The sequence below is a fragment of the Stigmatopora argus genome, chromosome 20 (genome assembly GCF_051989625.1).
Source record: "Stigmatopora argus isolate UIUO_Sarg chromosome 20, RoL_Sarg_1.0, whole genome shotgun sequence".
Taxonomy (NCBI): Eukaryota; Metazoa; Chordata; class Actinopteri; order Syngnathiformes; family Syngnathidae; genus Stigmatopora; species Stigmatopora argus.
In genome coordinates this window covers 2,151,913-2,171,906 of record NC_135406.1, presented here as the reverse complement: position 1 = coordinate 2,171,906, position 19,994 = coordinate 2,151,913, and the positions used below count along the sequence as shown (strand labels likewise).

The window sequence follows — 19,994 nt, the reverse complement described above, 5'->3', positions numbered from 1 at the left end:
TTATCCGAGGATGACAACATGATGGGAATACATTTTTTCCCCAATTTGCTGACAAAGAATCCATTTGGAGCTTTTCGAATCGGCACCGTACCTGGGAAGACGTTTTCGACGTACCAAGCGAGCGTCCAGTAGAGGGCGGCGTCGAAGAGCATCACGCCGATGGATACCGCGAAGGTGTAGCGCTCTCCCTCGACGGGACTCCGCCCGGCGTTGGACCACTGGATGCCGACGCCTTGCTCCTCGTACTTGGAGAAGCTTTCGCAGCCAAAGCCGAACGCCACACAGGACAGCAGACTCTGAGGCGGGAAGAAAGAGGCGAGACGAAACGGCCGTCAAAAACTCTTCGGTGCGGCAACTCCCGACAAATTGCCAAGCCTTTGCCCGTGAAACATTAGCCGCCGCCGCCTATCGCGTGGTCTCGTTGCTCGCCAGCTGCCTCCTCGCGCCTCGTTTGCCCGTCCGTGGGGCGGATCCGATGCCCACGGTCCATTTCCCGCAACTTCTGTTTGTTTCTTGAGAGTAAGGAGCAAGTACGCAGATTCTCAAGTCCTCGACAAAGTCACCTCAGCCCGAAAAGCTCGTTGATTTAGACTCTCGTTACATTCAGGGATCAACAATAGTTCGGCCACTTAATTCCCGGAGATTAGGACACGGACTAGACTTTCGGTTGGCTATTTTTACAGGGCAAACCAGCAGAAAAAGGTGTGCGTAGGGGGGTTGCAATTGACGCGAAAGATGCTACACTCATTCGGAACAACGACCTGACCGTGACTGTAATAGAACAGGAACCTTTAATCCACTAGGGCCAGACCAGAAATAATTTGTCATAAATCGACAAACTCTTCTGATGAAAAGCCACAACTGGCAAGTCTCCTTCGGTCCACAATCTCAAACCGTGAAGTAGATGCATTGCAGGTATTCTTGGACAAAAGCATCGCTACCTCAGCGAGATAAAGAACAAACGGCAAAAGCGCCTGGAGCTCTCGTTTGCCGCGCCGCTGCTATCTGGTCATCGGAATTCAAGCGGAGAGGAACAAAAAAAAAAAATCAGCCTCGATTAAAGACGTCATTATCGGGGACAATCTGCGTATCCCTTGACACGGTGTAATATCACCCACTCGAGGAGAGAGGAAAAACCTCCGGTCTGATAAAGCGCAAGGATGATCTGCTCGGCGGTGCGGGGAGGGGAAACATTGCTTATGCTAATTAGCGGGCTAAAAGGCTATCCGTCTTGGTGAAGCGGTCCGGGGGAAAAAAATACTATCTCAGCACTTTGTTATAGAAATGGGAGACTTTGCAAAAGACTAATGGCGAGTCCGCCGATTGCCCCGTGTTCCTACTTAGCATATTTCTTACCCCAAAGCCGGCATCACCGATACATAATAACATTTAACGAAAGCGTCGACGGCCGCCAATGAGTCGGTTACTGTTGGGTTTATTCTGGGATGTTACTATATGTTCATTAAGCATTTAATAGGTAATGAAGCTATGACTTGACTGAACAGCACACCATGTTCCAGGCCGAGACTGTTGATCTGAGTTGGCAACGAAGATCTACAAGGGACTCTTAAATTGCTTTGACTTGGATTCCGGCAGATGGCGATAATCGAATCAACTTCCGAAAACTCGCATTATTGTTTAAAAATACGGTCGCTGTGTTTACCTTATAAAGAAATTATTATGCTTATTCGTACGAATTCTTACGCAGTTGTTTTGGTTTCCGATTAGCTCGGGTCACATTGTATGCTTACTTGTGCAAATTCTTACGCAGGTGTTTTTGGTTTCAATCTAACATGAGATTGTTGTGGCAGTTGTTTTTTGACCTTAATGGTGTTATTCGGTTAGCTTATGCAATTGTTTGAATCAGATGACATTAAATGTTTTCAGTATGGCACGACTAAATGGACAGAGGAGGATGCCGTTTCTACAGAAGGCGAGTTGTGGGAGTGATTTTCCTTGCAAGTTGTAGCCAGTGTATGTTAATGATGTAATGTGGGTCTGGGCGGCCCGCAACAAAGGTGACTTTTGACGCCTCGGATTCAGACGATAAAGTCATCGTTGGCCTCTCCGGATGACGGATAGAAACTACGCCCGTTTCCGATAAGCCGTATTAGCGGCCGACATCGTCGATTGTTCCTATTTATTCTACTACTAGGAAAGAAATGGCATGGCGAGTTGTTAAGAGCGAGCGGACCGAAGCACGTCCGCGCTGACATTCTTCGGGAAAGTCGTTCGTCTTTGCCGGCGTAAAGGACAGCGGGAGGATAAACGATTGTGGCGGCGTCAGAAAGGTCACGCTACAAAGGCTCAAAGTTGACCAATGGTTTCCAAAGAAGCCTTCAAAGTCGGATTTTCCTCTCTCATTTCATTTTTCTTCCCGCCGAGAACGACGCATTGGCGAACTTACCGCCGCGACCTTGGCGCCGAAAGATAGGACGTCCCTCCAGGCGTAGCAGAGGAGGTGCGGTAGGTAGAGGACAAAGTAGATGAGGCCGCCGCACGCCGCCGCTATGTTGGCCTTGGAGAAGAAGACGCTGATGAAGAAGCACTGGGCGACGGTGGCCAGGCAGAAGACCAGCAGGAAGACAAAGATGACCGTGGGGTCGCTGTACTGCAGGACTTTTCCGTACTGGGGCACCAAAAAAAACAAAAAATCCAGAGTTAGCGGGGGTAGAGAACGAGGCAGTGAAAAAGGCATTCTCATTAGTAGAGAGAATCTGGAGGACCCCGAACCTGATTTTTGGGTCATTGTAGCAAAAATCACTGTGCCGTACTGCATTTATGTACAGTGACAATAAAGCTTTTAATTCAATTCAATTTAATTGAATACCGGGACAGGACTAAAAAGTGAGTATCGGGTGAAAATACCGGAAAAATGTGTCTAAGACAGCCCCATGCATGAAAACTTAATTCTAAAAACTAAGGGCGGATTTGAAAGCAGCGACCCAAAACACATGATTACCCAAGATTCCCTCATTTGTCCAGATTGACTCAGACTCGGGGTCCCCCACCAATCATCAGGCAATCAACAGAAACACCTTGAGTATAAGCGCGAGCAGCAGAGAACTGAAAGCCAACGGCAGCGCGCTGGACACGGCCCAGCTCAGCCAGTAGGCGGCGCCTCTCAGACCGGCGATCCTTATCGTCTCGGTGAGCCTGGCCTCTTTCTCGCCGACGATGCTCTTAACGATGGTGGCCACCGAGTAGATCCAAGCTAGCGTCATGTATAAGGGGAGCAAACGCACCAGAGCTCGCAGGAACCTGAAGGGGGGGGCAGGCACCCAGACCGGAACGTTGGCGGCTTCGGAGGTGGACCAAATGACAATTACCGTGCCGAATTGGGCTATGAAACGCTCATTTAGAGCTCGTGGTTTAAATACACGTCACTCCTCTGGGCTAACTAGATTTATCGTTATTAATGTTTACACATGGGCTCGCAAAGGTACTCGGATGATTCGCCTAAAGACATGCTACCGCATGGAACGTCCATTTGGCGACCTGTCCGTCTGTCAAACGTCCGTCGGCAAAACGTCTTTAGGCGAATCATCCGGTCACGGCTCGCAAAGACATTAGGCTTTGTATTAACATTATTGTATTTGAACAGCTGCGTAGCTGTTCAAAAAGCCAGTTAGATTTACCGCTCGCGTTTCACAATTATGCCGGTGAGCTATTCTCGTTTATTTATTGACATTTTAGATATAGATTGGCTTTCCTTTCACCGGAAAACATAATCAAGAAACGACTGCTTTTTCTGCACTAGCGCTCGACGGCGAAATACTCGCTCGGCGACCCACCGGCCTTCGGATAATCAACTCTAATTGCAATCACGGACACACGCCGTGGCCAATATCCACCGCTCTAATTGCATAACGGGAAGCCCGCTGGAAAGCAAAGATGACACAACGGCGGGAAATCACAAACCCTGCCGCCCGGATCTTAATTGGGGTAATTGACAGTTTGGGAAGCCGGGAAGAAATGAGGTGGCGGCGGAGGAAGACGGGAATCACGAGGAAGGATTCGACTCGCCGGCCCGCACCCGAGCCGTGGTTGATTAGCAAACGCAAACGACGGAGCCGACGACTGTGGGGTTGTCGGGAATCCCGTCCCCGCTTTTCACTGACCTTGAGCGTGACGCAAAGTAGAGCGCACGGAATAGAAAGCAGGACGACGTTCTCGGTGAACCTGGCCAGCCAGAGGGCGCCGTCGCTGACCCCCATCGCGCGCAGGACCTCCTTGAGCCGCAGCTCTTTCTCCAAAACCAGGCCTTTGATGATCATGCACGTGGTGTACATGAAGGCCAGGACCAGGAACATGGGGAACATTCCTCCGAGGGCTCGGACGAAGCTGGAGAGATATTTTCAACGGGCGCCATCGTGGACAAACGGACAAATTCTCGACTGAACGCGCCCGCGTCCTAGCGGGATTCCATTTTATGTTCAAAACGGCTATTGACGGAAATTGATTGGAGTTCTACCAAAGAATATGTGAGGTCACAAAACCAAAAAAATGGATAACTATCTCAAATTATTTTAATAGACAGACTTTTTCCCCCCACATTTATTACAGTTTAGATCAGGGGTTGGTTCGCGGGCCGCTTTAAAGTCAACTCGATTTCACGTGGGCCGGACCATTTTAGATATACTATTTAGATTTATTTAAATAAATGGATTAAAATAACTGGATTAAAAGCCCAGAATATTCAGTTTTTAGAGATCTAAAACAATCTTTATTTTAGCTTTTTTATATTAGTAGATTTTACAAAATGATTTTTGAACTAAAAACACAGAAAAAAATGATTCACAAATGACAATGATTGATTTAAAAGGGGGAAAATCAGGAAATGTAATATACATCTATACTCTTCATTTTAATGTGATCCTAAAACAGAAAGTCGCCACTCATGATTGACTTTCCCGGGCCACACAAAATGATGTGCCGGGCCAGATTTGCCCCCCGGGCCGCCACTTTGACACAGGTGGTTTCGATTTTTTCATTTTGAATGATAATATGGCTTTTTCTAAAAAGGTTCCTGAACTGGAAATCTCCATTTTTTAAACATTTTAGTTCAACTGGACTGTAGTTTTAGCAAATCAGGGATGCCTGATTTGCAAAAACTACAGTCCAGTTGAACTAAAATGTTTAAAAAAATGGAGATTTCCAGTTCAGGAACCTTTTTAGAAAAAGCCAGATTATCTCAATTATCTCGTGAAGTTGTGCCCCCCAAAAATTAGAGCCGTAATCGAGAGGTCGGACCGACTAAAAACTGTACAGCAATAAAAGGTGGAAATTGAGTAATAACAGCACTACGGAGATTCTCTATTTTGCGATTGGTGTCGGCGGACACTCAAGGTCATTTAGTCAGCGTCGAAGCGAAGAGGAAAAAGAAATTGCTTGACGTTCTTGCGCGTTAACGCCGTGGATGTTATTTACGGGGAAAAATCAGATGGACTTGATGTAACCTTCATGAAGTCAATGAAGGTTTTTCGCCACTTTGGCCAGCCGCTCGATGCCGTTCCGACGCAATAAGGCCGTCGTTTCGGAATGCCAGCAAAATGCCACATCAATATAGCGGGCTCCTGCCAATATAGTAGAAAAGTGTCCCCTTCTCTTTATTGGACGTTCAGCGAGCTATTCCGATAAATGCCACCTACTTTCGTAGACGTCGCCGTTGGATCGCAACGAGCGAGGCACGAGTTAATACTTGGGTGACGTTTGGTTTTTCGTCATCGAGTCTCGGAACACTTCCAAACCAAAAGGCTACGTGGCATTTTGGTCCGAACCGAATCCATTTCTTTCCATTCTTTTGTACTCCAAACTCCACCAAAGCCTTTTTCACGCAATGCAATAAAGATCAAATCCATGCCCATGCCGCCTCGCCCTACTGGTAAATTCTTCATCTTCTTCAAAAGGCTACGTGTCATTTTGGTCCAAACCGAATCCATTTCTTTCCATTCTTTTGTACTCCAAACTCCGCCAAAGCCTTTTTCACCGATTATAATAGAGATCATATCCATGCCCATGCCGCCTTGCCCTACTGGTAAATTCTTCATCTTTTAACCTAAGCACCACTCAAGTCAGTCGTCAATTTCAAAAAACATCCATCTCTCTCCCAGAAAGCATTTAATCAATCTGGTAAGGGACCGAGAACCCTGTCAGTCCGCGTTATCCATTTTCCACAAACCGCAGGAAATTCCCTTATAGTTGACGGACCTTGAATTATTAACGAGGCTCCGTACGCTGGCAAAGGCAAATCGGTCGGGGTACGTACCGCACGTGTAAAGCGTCACCTTGCTTGAAAAAAAAAAAACCTAGAAAATTAAAACCTCAAGCGCCAGGAAAATGACTCCCGTCCTCACAACATAACGATCTCCATTAATAAAAGATAATTACTGGAGAGATTTAACAACAGCGTAGCCCGGAAGGCCCTTTCTAGAGATTAGAAAGCTCATTTTGGAGTATTATGGGCTTTACGCCACAGACTTTTCAATAAAGACTCAATATTAGGCCAGCAAAATGAGGACTTGGACTCGGTTGGGGTGCCGAACTCAAAGACGGCAACATACGTCCAATCCGACGGCTCGGAAAGAGTTCCTTTGTCGGATCCTTGGCTCGATCCACGACGTCAATACTCAGATCTATAGTATCGTATCAAACGCGTTCCGTTTTTCACCCGCGTAACCGCGGCAAATCGGACATCCGCCCCGTTCCGTCTTCCCGGGGGGAACGATTAATAATTACAGAAGATAAATGGAAGCCATAAAGCGCCGCATTCCCCTCGGTCCCGCCACCATTTACTCCCTCGCCCGCGACGCCGCGCGGGCAATCGGATGAATTATTAACCCTTGAAAATTGCTATTTCATTCATGAATAATTGAAAGGGGAATCAGACAAAGGAAGATGCGATGGGAAAGGACCGTACCGGTAATTATTTGAACGGCGCCATCTCCAGTCAGACGAAAAACTCCTACCGCTTTTTAAAAAGCCGCCTATAGAAACCCATTTTCAACACGCCATATTTTAACCAAACGAGGGCCTAAAGTCGACGTATCGAGGCTACGGTTCAACCCGAATTCACTTATCTCCACAAAATCCGTTCCGTATTTGTACTCACGCGTCATCCACGTAGCAGGGGTACGGCATTTGCTGAGCGAAAACCCCGAAGGGCGGGGTCCCGGACGTTTGCGTTCGCACGATGCCGTGATCGATCATGTCCTGCAGGTAGGCGAATCCTCCGCGGATGTAGCGCAGGTCGTTAAAAGAGTTGTCTCGGGCGCCGGGAGACCACGACCTTATTCAAATGAGACAGGGACAAACAAATAAAATGGAAAGACGGTCCGTCGGAAGCTCCGCCTACAGTCTAAGGATTGAGGAACTCCTTGGTTTGGTCGCCTACCGCTCCTTGGTTTTGTCGGTGGGCTCCACCTCCTCCACGTCCATGCGGATCTTGTAGCGAACGTAGGCGGGGGGTCGGTCGGCGTCGGGCGGGAGGTCCGCAAACGCCACGCCGGCCCAGAAAGTATCGTTCTTCAGGAGGTCTAGCGATCGGCTGACCAGCTGCGTCTCACTGGGGACGCCTTCAAACTTGTTCAGATCCAAACACTGTGGCAAAACATTTGGTGAGGACGCTGTGTTTGTTTACAATTTTCACATTGTCTGGGAAAACGAAGGTCGGCGCCGTTCGATCGGTTGAAACTGGGCGGGAGCCGCGTAGCCCAATCATTTTTTTTTCACACACGAACGCAAGATGCGGCGTTGATGAAATTTGCCAGTCGCGTCCAAGCGCACGAACGGCGGCAATCCGTTCGCCCGCTGACTTGAAGACTCTTCTACCCGCCAGTTTCCCACCGCACCGAGGCGAAGAAAGGGACCCCCAAAGGCAAAGCCAGGCACGGATCGATACGTCAGGCTGGAGCGCGTGCCGGCGTTGCGTTTGGCATCGTTAAAACTCGCCAGATGGCGAGGCCCGGCGCCGCACGCAAACGAGGCCAGACGTCTTTTCCGCACGCCCGTTCAACCGGGAGCGGCGGGATACGTACGCCGAGGAAGTCGGAGAGGAGCCGCAGGACGAGCGCGGTGGAATTGTGGACGTCCCTCCAGTCGCGGGGCGGCATCCCGGCGGGTCGTTCCTCCGGGGGGCCGTTGTAGAGGAAGTTGGCGAGGAGGGCGGCGCTCCAACCGCTGCCGTCCAGATGGCGGTCCAGGGCGCCGGCAAACAGCGGGTCAGCCAGCAAAGTCTGAAAAAAATCGCCAATGGATCACCAACCCAAGTGAGTAAGCCTATTTACTTGTTTTGTTTCCACCGTGTGCAAAGACAAAACAGTAGATATCTCTAGACACGCACGTCAACTCCCGAGCCAGTCCGCCTCCCTCCGCGGCCTCTCTAGGCGCCCGCCGATTTCAGGCGAAATGGGTAATTGGTCCATCAAGACCGAAAGACGTCGGCGACCTTGAAGGGCCTGCATGACGAAAGGCGCTCCCGGCCCGCGTTGGGCGACGGCGGGGAAAAGCGCGGCCAAAATGAAGACAAAGGAGGGATGCGGGCCCATTTGTGTAAAGGTTAGGGCTAGGGTAATGAATAGCGCGGCTATGCGGAGCGCTCCGCGTCTTCCCCCCTCCAGCTGGCTATAAGCTCATTTGAAGTGACACTCCAGTAATGTCAGTGTCAAGGAAATACTGCAGGAGAGAGGCAAAGTGTCCGTGTCCTCTACTTCGAGAGATAATCCCTTCTGCCGGCCTGAAAATTATCCCGTACTTATCCGTAATGACTTGGCTCCTTCGCTTCCCATACTGAACAGGAGTCCGCGTCAAACCGAGTCCGGCGTACATGGCGAGTTCCTTCATTTCAGCCTTACCCGAACGTCGTCCACCCGCTGATCGTTTTGGAAGAAATCCCAAAGTCGTGGCCCCAGTCGCTCAAACGAATCGGCCAGTCCTTTCAGCGTCGCCAAGGCGTCGAAGGTGCCGTTGGCCTGATCGACGAGAAACCCGTCAAAACCGTCTGGCGACTGGTCTCGGCCGGGCGTTTCTTACCTCTTTGACGATGAGCCGCGTGGCGGGAGTATCCGGCGTGAAAAGAACTTTCCCGCGGAAAAACAGCTTGAAGGTGGTCCAGAGGTAGCGGAGACCAGGTGTTCCCTCCAAAATATCAATGAGATTTTGACAAAAAGAACCTAGACCAGACCACAAAACATACATTGATTGTCAAGTATTGCATTTGTGGATCTCTTTGCGCCCGAGTCCACACGTAAAAGCTTTTAACTATTGAGGAAATGGTGCGGCGCCATTACTAATTTAAAGAGGCTGGCGCCCGGACGGCTTTCCGTTACGTGACCGTGCATCATTCCACGGCAAAATAAGACGGCGATAATCCCGTAGAACAAAGGAACAATCTCGCCACCGCCATTGCGAAAATTCGCAGTACTACTGTAATCGCGCTTCCTAATGCGAAAAGGAAGCGCAAGTATTAACGGCGTGGTAAATTGGATTTTATTACTTTTTCAAAGAAAGCTTTCTTTTCAACAATCCATTACATCTCAAACGCCTTTACGCTAAAATTGGACTATCTGGATTGGTTATGGATACTGTACACATCCTATGCAATACTATGAATAGTACCGTTGTCAAAGCTGGTGGGAGGGGCCATCTTGGGAAGTGGGACAAGTCGTGTTTTACGCGATTGGTTAAGAAATGGTCGCAAAACTGGAAATTGTATCTTAAGGAAGTTGTGTGGCGTTTGAAGAGAAAAAATTTTATCATCTCGTGTATTCTTTAATTGTTTTCAAATAACTTGTTTTTTTAGCTATCTTTTTGGGTTCTGTGGAATTGAAGATGCTTTTTTACATAGCTAATTCAATTATCTCAGTAGGAGGAATGGTGGCTTTGTTCCTGACTGTCAAGACTCCTTTGGTCCCAAACTAGTCTCCTTGTCTGGGGAAACCGTGTCACTGACAGGCCTTTTGTTAACACTTTGGTTAAAACCAAGTTTTGGATTAGCAGAGACAGGATGAAAGAAGGAGACTTGGGAGGGACGGGGGACATTCTTAAGGAACTTGCTTTTTAAAACTCCCGGTCTGCTGTACTTTTTCCAATTTACTTGATTTTCTTTGTATCATTTTATTGTCCTGGAGTCAAGTTTATCTCTTCTACTGTCCGCTTGAGAGAATAAAACAATTTGCCTATTGGAGCACACATGAAAAATAGCATCTTCTACACGTTCCATCATCGTTTTGCTGAATTCATCACTATATTTGAATTTGGCAAATTCCAGCCAACGTACATTTGTTTACTGGCTGCCATCTCTCCCACTTTGAAAGATATCGAGCGTTTAGCGCCACCGATGCGTTATGATCGTGACAGACTTACTGTTGGGTTTATTCTGGGATGTTACTATATGTTCATTAAGCATTTAATAGGTAATGAAGCTATAATTTAATTTGTGCTATACTTTATGTTGGGACCGAGTAAGCTCGAGGACACTTTCCCCCCACAGCTGCTTTCGAGGCCAGTTAATTGTTTTCAGGACTATTGACCGAACAGGACACCATGTTCCAAGCCGAGACTGTTGATCTGAGTTGGCAATGAAGATCTACGAGGGACTCTTAAATTGCTTTGACTTGGATTCCGGCAGATGGCGATAATCGAATCATCTTGGACGAGGACGAGTCGGGAGTGATTTTCTTTGCAAGCTGTAGCCAGACTATGTTAATGATGTCTCCCTGTTTTGATTAAAGTGTATTAATACTAAACCTATCACTTACTTTACATCGCACCTCAGAATTTTGACCCAACACATCCATTGGAGTCTCCCTCCTGCTAAAATATGACAGACTGCCAAAAACAACACTGTGTTGTGGCTACAATTTATGGACATGGCATGTAAAGAATATGTAGAGGATCCCCGAGACAAGGTCGATAGTCGACATGACAAGTGCGCATCCTTGCCAGCCCTTTCCTACTTGCGCATTCTTAAAAGTAAACACTGCACTTGTCACGAGAACACGACGTTGCAGGTCGCCACCCCCTAAGGTGGAACTGTCTCATTTTTATTCCAAGCCGATAGTCTTTCTTTCTCCCTCCCCTTCTCAACTTTTTCCTCCCGCCGCCCCTCGGGGGACATGTTGGAAGCCATTTTCATCGCAATTAAACGCCAGCCCTCCTGGCCGCTCGCCGCCTCCCCCAGGTGCCGCGGGGAGGTCGGCGGGTGCGAAATAGAGCTAATGGCCGCCCTCTAGCCGGACCCCGGCCAGCTGTTCCCATCAAGGCCGGCGACAGATGCCACTTTGCGCCGCGGCGGGCCACGGAGATGAGCTTGTAATCGTTAGCCGGCGTCGCCCAAAAAATAAGATCCATTTCTGAGTCGCTTCAAAAAACAATTCCGAAAGATGAAGCTAACGAAAAACACTTTTCAAACGTAGACGTCTGTCCTACGAGGCCTTTGCGAGGGGCCGTAATTGGCCATTTACGCTCACGTGCGCATCACCAGAATGGTTTGAGTGGAGGAAAATGACAAAACAGCCATTCACGCGCTAATGGACGCCACGGTCCATATTTTGCCTGGATGACACGGCATTCTTCGCCGCGCAACATTTGATTTCCCGGGGAACGGAGGCGAGGCGTCTTATTAAAATGGAATTGCGCGCCAAGGAAGAAAAGCCAAGATCTACTTCCCCGGGATCTTATTTAAACAGAGAGCCTCTGATCCGCAACAGCGCTTCCCCGGTACGCGGCACCCCTCGGCCTCAGGACATTTTTGCCCAACGGCTCCCAAAATAAGCCGTCGATAAATAAGTCAGTGGCCGACGGAAGCTCCAAGCTATGTTTACCAGCTCCTTCTGATGGATGCTAAATTTAAAAAGACGCATTTTTCTTTTTAGCTTCCGCTAAAAGGAAAGCACACGGTGAAATCTTTCAGACCGAGCGGCAAGGTTTTCTCCCCCACACGGCTCTCACACGTTTAGGCAAAAATTGCGACTATACAGTGGTACCTCGTGATACAACATGCTCGTCCTACGACATGGTCGTGGTACGATGAAAATTTCGATCGAATAATTCGCTCGCGATACGATTAAAATTTCGAGATGCGACCAAGCGAGCTGGCCATGACATGAGAGGCTGTTTATCATTGTAGCGCACTGTCTTTTTTTGCCGCATCTCTTTCGAGTATAACGGAACGATTTATTCAGACGAGTTTCCACCAGCAAACGCACAACGCGCATGCGCGCTGAGCTATTGCATTTCCTGTTATTCTGTCCTTAACCTTAGCTCCCGCGATCGCTCATTCAAGACTACTTCTCGTTGGCAAGTAGTCGTGTGTTATCCTATTGTGAGGACATTTGTGTGCATCATTTTCAGAATATTTTGAAGGAAATACAACAACAAACAGTCCATCGATAGCAAACGTGAGGGTGGAGGCGTGCCAAACCGCTAACCCGGAAAACGAAGGTAACAAAAGACAACTAGAATTCAGTTTTGTGTAAAGTTACATTAAACGTACGTTTGAGTGTGTCTGTATATATTTATCCAAGTTAATTTAAATTTGTTTGTTCGTTTACGAGTGCCGTGGATAAAGTCCCCTGAACAGCCCCCTCCCTCTCTGCGTGTTGTTGTCTCTCCCCTCCGCAAAATGCGTCTAATTTTACATCTATTAAACACATTTTATGACTATTAAACCACTAGTTATGTGTTACTTTGTTAATAGATGGCGAATTAGAAGAAATAAAAAAATTTTTCCAATCCAATATCCTGTTTTTGGTGTTTTTTCAGAGGGTTGGAACAAATTCATTTGTTTTCAATTCATTTCAATGGGAAACGTTCGCTCGAGTAACGAAAAGCTCGACATACGATCTCAGTCTCGGAACGGATTACGATCGTATGTCGAGGTACCACTGTATCGGCAAGCTGTGACGAGGGACTCACTGGAGGTGTGGCGTTCCCGGGGGATGGACTGGTCGCTAACCACTTGTCGGAGGGTCACACCGCTGGAATTGGAGTCAAGCTGCTTTCCGCACAGGAGCATATTGACGCTGCCAATCGCGTCCCCTCGGAAATCCAGTGACCCTGTGAGGACCGCCAAATTCTGCGCCTGGCGACAAACACAGTCAATAGAGAAACATTCCATCGCATCTCAGACCCGAGCGGGATACTGACGTCTCGGAGGAGGAGCAGAACGTCCGAGGCGGTTCTTTCCAGCGGCGTCTCGTCGCCGGCACCCCCGTCCGAAGCCGAAGCCTTAGGCAGCCGCTGAAAGATTCCATCCATCACGATTGATTCACATTCGCACGCCGCTTGAATGGAAGATTAGGGATTGTTTCGGGACGTCTCCCCCAGTGAACGTCATTAAGGGAACACGCGTCTCGACAAACAATTCTCCTTTTCAGGTCGCGACCTCTCCGGACTACAAAGTACCGTCACGGAGAAAGCGATCAATAAAATTCCGTCCACCCGATCCACGCTCTCTCCGAATCTTGACGTTTCTCTCCATCCATTTGCCGATGGCTACCTACGAAAAGCCCCTCGCCCCCCCCCCCCCACCGAACCCCCCTGGTTCCTGCGCCCTAGCTTTTCTTTGACTGTGGCCACGGGCTGAAACTGTTCAAATAATCCGGCCTCCAAACTTGCCGGTCTTATCTCTTATTTATTAGATTTGCTGGGCCGTATATTTTCCCTCCAAGATAAACTCAAAAGAAAAAGTGCAGGCTTGCATAATCCCAGCGGGAACTCTGGGATTTAAAAAGAATTCACCAGGACAGGGGGTCTAATAAATAATTCTGGCGGTGGCATGTATTTTAATAACTTCATTGGGAACAAATGAAACTCCTGCTACGAGGAGAGAATGCAAGACCAAATAGAATATACGCGGCTAATTCTTCAATATATATACCGGGAGTTTTAGCACCTTTACGCGCCGTTGACGGCGCCCGATGTCCCATCTGTTTGGACAGGGAGAGACAAACCGAAGAGAAAAATGAAGCTGACCTGAGCCAAGATTTTGTCCAGGTCCAGGTTTTGCAGGAGCGCTCGGCGTCCGTCGGCGAGCTGGTGACGATCCAGGGAGCAGCCGGCGTTTTGGAAGGCCTCTCTTTCCGACGGGCTGCTGAACCAAACGTACCGGTCCAGGTCTTGGCCCTGGCACACGACGCTCTCCAGGGTCCGGTTCGCCGGAAACCGCGTGGGCTGGTTTCGGCAAAACGTTAAAAGACAACTTAGTTGACCGGTTCGAGAGTCGTATACGTATGTCAAGACCTAGATGGAAAAGTGTCCATCTTGTAGCAAAACTAAGCTTAGTGATTTTCTCCATTTTTGTATACCGTATTTTCACGACTATAAGGCACACATAAAAGTCTTACATTTTCTCCAAAATTGACAGGGCGCCTTATAATCCAGTGCGCTTTATATATGGACCAATACTAAAATTGTTATCACGATAAAATACAATAAATCAGTCGATAGGGTACACCAGCCTCTACAGCTCTCACAACTACAGCAAGCAGCCCCTGACTCTACTATTTTCCCCCTAGAAAAAGTACTGCGCAGTGACTGCTGGGATATGTAGTTCTTTTGTCAATACACCCAATGGATTGTGGCCTGGACATCAACACAGCTTTACGAAGCGTGGAAGGCAGTGCTGGAATAGTTACGCTAGCTACTAGCTAGCTACTATTTGCGAATGGATTGTGGCCACCTGGACGAACGTATAAAAGCGTTTTCGATGACTCATTTGGACAATTGTTCAATTCAGACACAGAAAATGAGGACTTTGATGGATTTGTGGGTGATGATGACGTGAGTACATTGTAAAATGGCTAAATAAAGTACAACCCAACTCACTTTTGCTTCCGTTGCCTTTTTAAAAACGTGTTTTTAGCGTGTGTCCGTATGTTTAAGCTGGTGTATGTTTTGCCATGCCTGGCTGCGTCTTTAAAAACGGTTCGTCCTTTGTGTGTGTCCAATGCAGAAATAGCACTTGTTACTGACACTGCGGCTTAAAATACGATGCGCCATATAGTCGTGAAAATACAATCCTTACAATCCGCCTTTCGACATCTAGCCTTTTTAAAAATATTTGGATTCTACTGTCGGAATTTTAAAAGTATACTTACCAGGTTTACAGAAACTCTGGCCGCCAAGAGGCTCTCAGCCACCGGAAGCGGCACCATCAAATTCTCTCTCAAGTGTGCGGAGAATGTTTCGTTGTCTCTCAGAATGGTCGCCAGTCGGAGTGGTGGTCCTTCAACAGAACAAGTGTCCGATAGTCTTGACTATGGTCATCAGTGGGGAGTAGTTTTAATCTCACAAAACGCCTCATGTGGCAAAAAACATTTCCATTACTCAAGAGGCTACTTGCACTACAGTTTTTGTACCAAAAGTATCCTAAAATCAATCCAAATTTCTCCAAAAATTGCATTCAATGTAAAATCTGTTCGAGCGTAACATCTTGTCTTTGAGATGCAAAACTTTTTGGCGCCCTTTCCTTCTGCCGACCTTTTTGTCAACTCATCGCACACAACGCCGGCAATTAATTACACCCGTGCTTGGATCTTTGATGGATTTAATCTTGTATATTACAAGCCGGTGACCCCCGAAATGCAAATTCTCCCCGCCAGTTGTTTGTCGCACGGCGGCGCCACGCCTCCCCTCGTTTCCTATTTGCAAATTAGATAGCGGAAAAAAAAAATCGGAATACCGTGGCGCCGAATGGGCCTAACGCAAAGCGGTGACTTATCAAGACAAATGGTCTGTCAGTCTGCATGCAAAATGGCGTCGTAAATAATCCCGCCCCCTTGTTTTTGAGGGATAAAGGAGAACAACAAATCCTCAGAAGTGTCACCCCAACAACTGCCATACTTTTCCTTGGCGCCAAATACTTGACAAAGACGTAGGAGGCGGAATGGCGCCACTTTTGGACGACTCTATTAACACTCTAGTGGATCTGCAGGCGGGTCCTACCGTGGTGAAGCGAAGTCCAATGAGCCGCGTCGTCCGCCAGTCTTCGGGCCTTGGCGAGGACCGATCGGTTTCCCAGCAGGTTCGGAAGCTCCGTCAGAACCCTGGAAATTCTGACAAAAAAAGGGCGGTAAATATAGTTCACTGCAGTACAATTTAGGCTTGTTTAATTTTTAAAATATAGATTTAAAGCATCCCCAAGCCGTGAAACGATGGCTAGAAACTCAGTACATTTTTTTCCCCCATTCATTTAAATGCGATCAACTGCATTTGTATTATTACTTTACAACCGTATTCAATCCAAAAACAAAATACATTAAAATAATTTCCAAAAGATACAATGACAATAGTATCTATATTGTGGACACATTTTAATCTGGTAGCCTACACGTCATTTTTTTAAAGGAGCAAAAACAGTCACATCCCCCAATAAGCGGTCAATTAGGCGTGTGCGTTCGATTGGTCGCCAGTCTTTTGGTCGCCCGTTGTCGCGGTCCGGGCGACCAAAAGACCAACGACCAAAAGACTGGCGACAAAACAAGGTAAAACAAGACGGTCTACGCATGAATAAAAGCCAACAATGGCCATGAGCAGTTTCCCTGAGCCGACGTGTGAGTGTAGAAGAGTTTGTATGTACATGCGTTGTCCCTTTAAGAAGCGACGTCAGTTCATTCAGGGTCTTAACCAGTTCTCCAACAAAACACAATAAAACTACGGGAAATTTGGAGCTTTTCTTTAGCCTAATAATTAATAGGGCATGAAGTATGACTAAATAATAATTCGTAGTTTGTATTTAGGGAATTTGAGCAACGATTTCAATGGTAATTATCAATAACCTACCGGGCGACCCAAAGACCGGCGACCAATCGACCGTGTACCCAATTAGGGGACACGGTTGGACCTACATGGAGTTGTCAAAGTTGTTCACTCGTCCCGGCGCCTCGCCCGGGGTGGGATGACTCCGACAGGGATTGTCCACGTTGCACAGCAGTCCTTGAATCCAAGGCAGGAGCCCGGCGGACGGCATGGCTTTGTTGGGATAGTGGCCTAGGGAAACAGAACGTCCGCCACGCCGCCGAACCTTCGCGACGGCCCCCCCCATTCCCCCGTCTGACTTACATTGACCTTTATGGATGGGCTCATTGGTAAAGCGCACCCCCACCAGGATGAAGAAGAGGAACAGAGGCCAAACCACTTCGATAACCAAGCGCACCTGCACCAGAAACGAGAATAGGATACCGGCCACCCGTGCCTTTGCGACTAGATAATCTCCTCCTCTCAAATTATGAGAAAGACCGGACCATAAAATCAGCGGCGTGCCCGTATATAAAATGTTAAAATGCTTGGCGAGGCATTCATATAATTGGTCATTAACCTCTACGAGGCCTCCGCAAGCACTGTTGTCCTTGCCAACTCCCAGCGGTTTCATCTAATAGTCGTTTTTCACGTTGACGTCGCGTTCCGTACACAAAACCTGCACTGTCCTCCCGCCCCAAAGCGACCCCCCCCAAAAATGGCCGCTTATTTCTATTGCGATCCCCTGATGCAAAGTTGTAAAAAAGCAATTTAATTTCGCCTCAAGTTATCGTAACAAAAAAAAATGAAAACCTTTTGTTCCGCCACGCTCCGGCGCCCTTCCCGAACAAGTGGGCGGGGCCTGACGCACTTGGAGCCGGTGGTTTTCCGCGGGAAGGCGTCACGCCATCGCTCAGCCGTGCTTGACCTCTCGTCCGATTGCGCCGATAATAAAGTGGCAATAAAAACCGATCATGTGACTGAAGTCGTGCACACGGCTCTCCGAGGAGTATTTCTGGATGAAATAATATTTTGTCGCATATCCGCCGCCTAATTATGAAAAATAGCCTTCGGAGTCACGTGGAATGTTTTCCACAATATTTAACACGCCGTTCTATTTTCGCTAATGAGCCAAAACGTGGCCCATTACTGGCTCTTAAATGGATTGTACATCTGAGAACGGCATAAAATGGGAAGTAAATAGCTAAAAAATAATTGGAAGATCGACACAATTTATCGGATAAAGCATTTTTACAATTTACGGCGCCTAAGTGCAAGAATATTGCAAATAGGAAATAAATATTTGTTGCTTTCTTTGCCTAAAAAAAATCTTTCCTGCCAGAACATGGAATGAGAGTGGATCAGATGAATCATTTTTCTACGAGGATAAAAATAGTAAATTTGAACAAAGCGGAGGTGACATATTTTATCTGGCTCTGGGTCGGAGAAAAACCTCGCCTTTCAAAGCAAACACTTTATTTTTCTGTAACCATTAAACCAAAGGGCAACTTGGTTATATATGACGTTGTGTGACATCACACACACTCGAACCGGATGTCCGAAATATTGTCGGACATTACGGTGGGGCGAGTTGCATTTCCCGGGCTATCTCGGGGTACCTTTTGTCTTTTTCGGAGAGTGAAGTTCTTCCACAGGAGCACAGCCAACTGCGTCAGGAGACCCATTACGCCTGATCCCCGGCAATATCCTGCCAACGCGTCTCTATGGCAACCGGTCCACTTAATAAAGCCTGCAGGGGGATGAAAGCCAGCGTTTGGTTTTTTAATACATACTCACCCCGCATCTTAGCTTGGGGGTGCCACTATTCCCCAGACTTTAGGGCACATGTGTCAAAGTGGCGGCCCGGGGGCCAAATCTGGCCCGCCGCATCATTTTGTGTGGCCCGGGAAAGTCAATCATGAGTGCCGACTTTCTGTTTTAGGATCAAATTAAAATGGAGTATAGATGTATACATCTATACTCCATTTAAATTTCCTGATTTTCCCCCTTATAAATCAATAATTGTAATTTTTTAATCCATTTTTTTCTGTGTTTTTAGTTCAAAAATCATTTTGTAAAATCTAAAAATATATATAAAAAAAGCTCAAATAAACATTGTTTTAGATCTATAAAAAATGAATATTCAGGGCTATTAATCCAGTTCTTTTAATCCATTTATATTAAAAAAAATCGAAATATTATATCTAAAATGGTCCGGCCCACATGAAATGGAGTTATCACTTATTAGAACCTTTTTGGGGTGTGACAAAGTAACCAGAAAATATATCCACCCGAATATTCAATTTTTTGGGTTTAATTTAAATACCTACATTCCCAAACAAGTAATAAAAAATGACCAGTTAAGTACGAGTTTATAATCAACAACAAAACACATTTCCAACCGATTGGGGGAAAAATGAATACATCAAATGAAGAAACAATTACGAAAACGATTCCATTTCTTAACGCTCCATTTTCTCTTCCTCGCCGCGTTTCTCTTATTTACCGCAACGCCGGCCGATATCTTATTTAGCGTCATTTAGCCTGGTGACAACGGTTCATCATTCCCAGATGGACAAATTAGCGGCGCGCTCGCCTACAGCACCACTTTGTCTTTTATTCTTGCCGTGTTGTTAGTGCACATGTTTTTGTCGGGTGACTCGCGGTTGCGGTGGAAACGTCAAACACCCAATTAGCCGTTGCGTATTTTTAAATTTTCCCAAGCAAAATCTCCGTCCAGTTAATGCCCAGACATAAGGAAAAAAAACAATCAAATAAAACACATTCCTTTTCTGAGCCTTTAACAAAAAATGGCTGCGTATTAAAACCTACCATATGCATGCATATCTATGTGTATGTATGTATATATATATGCTTATATATGTGTATGTATGTATATATGTGCTTATATGTGTATGTATGTATATATGTGCTAATATATATGTATGTGTATGTATGTATATATGTGCTTATATATGTATGTGTATGTATGTATATATGTGCTTATATATATGTGTATGTATGTATATATGTGCTTATATATGTATGTGTATGTATGTATATATGTGCTTATATATATGTATGTGTATGTATGTATATATGTGCTTAGATGTATATACTATGTGCTTATATATGTATGTGTATGTATGTATATATATATGTCTATGTGTATGTATGTATATATGTGCTTATTTATGTATGTGTATGTGTATATATTTATGTATATATATATATGTATATATTTATGTGTATATATA

The 19,994-nt window shown here is 46.6% G+C and overlaps 1 protein-coding gene across 2 annotated transcripts in view; it reads right to left on the bottom strand.

The window, feature by feature from the left end:
- The window catches only part of LOC144065842 (phospholipid-transporting ATPase ABCA1), a 42,695-nt gene that overhangs the window by 21,856 nt on the left and 845 nt on the right, over nt 1-19,994 (bottom strand). The window contains exons 2-17 of one of the 2 annotated variants that reach the window (XM_077589031.1): nt 18,357-18,487; nt 17,062-17,155; nt 16,848-16,989; nt 15,946-16,055; nt 15,099-15,226; nt 13,975-14,172; nt 13,147-13,239; nt 12,916-13,081; nt 9,031-9,170; nt 8,853-8,969; nt 8,037-8,234; nt 7,394-7,599; nt 7,112-7,288; nt 4,122-4,344; nt 2,408-2,629; nt 92-296 (exon numbers count right to left, since the gene is read on the bottom strand). In XM_077589031.1, coding sequence (XP_077445157.1) covers nt 92-296; nt 2,408-2,629; nt 4,122-4,344; nt 7,112-7,288; nt 7,394-7,599; nt 8,037-8,234; nt 8,853-8,969; nt 9,031-9,170; nt 12,916-13,081; nt 13,147-13,239; nt 13,975-14,172; nt 15,099-15,226; nt 15,946-16,055; nt 16,848-16,989; nt 17,062-17,155; nt 18,357-18,487 — 2,550 coding nt within the window. Of the gene's footprint in view, nt 1-91; nt 297-2,407; nt 2,630-3,038; nt 3,262-4,121; nt 4,345-7,111; nt 7,289-7,393; nt 7,600-8,036; nt 8,235-8,852; nt 8,970-9,030; nt 9,211-12,915; nt 13,082-13,146; nt 13,240-13,974; nt 14,173-15,098; nt 15,227-15,945; nt 16,056-16,847; nt 16,990-17,061; nt 17,156-18,356; nt 18,488-19,994 lie in introns of those variants that run through there. The other variant, XM_077589030.1, reaches the window with a different exon arrangement.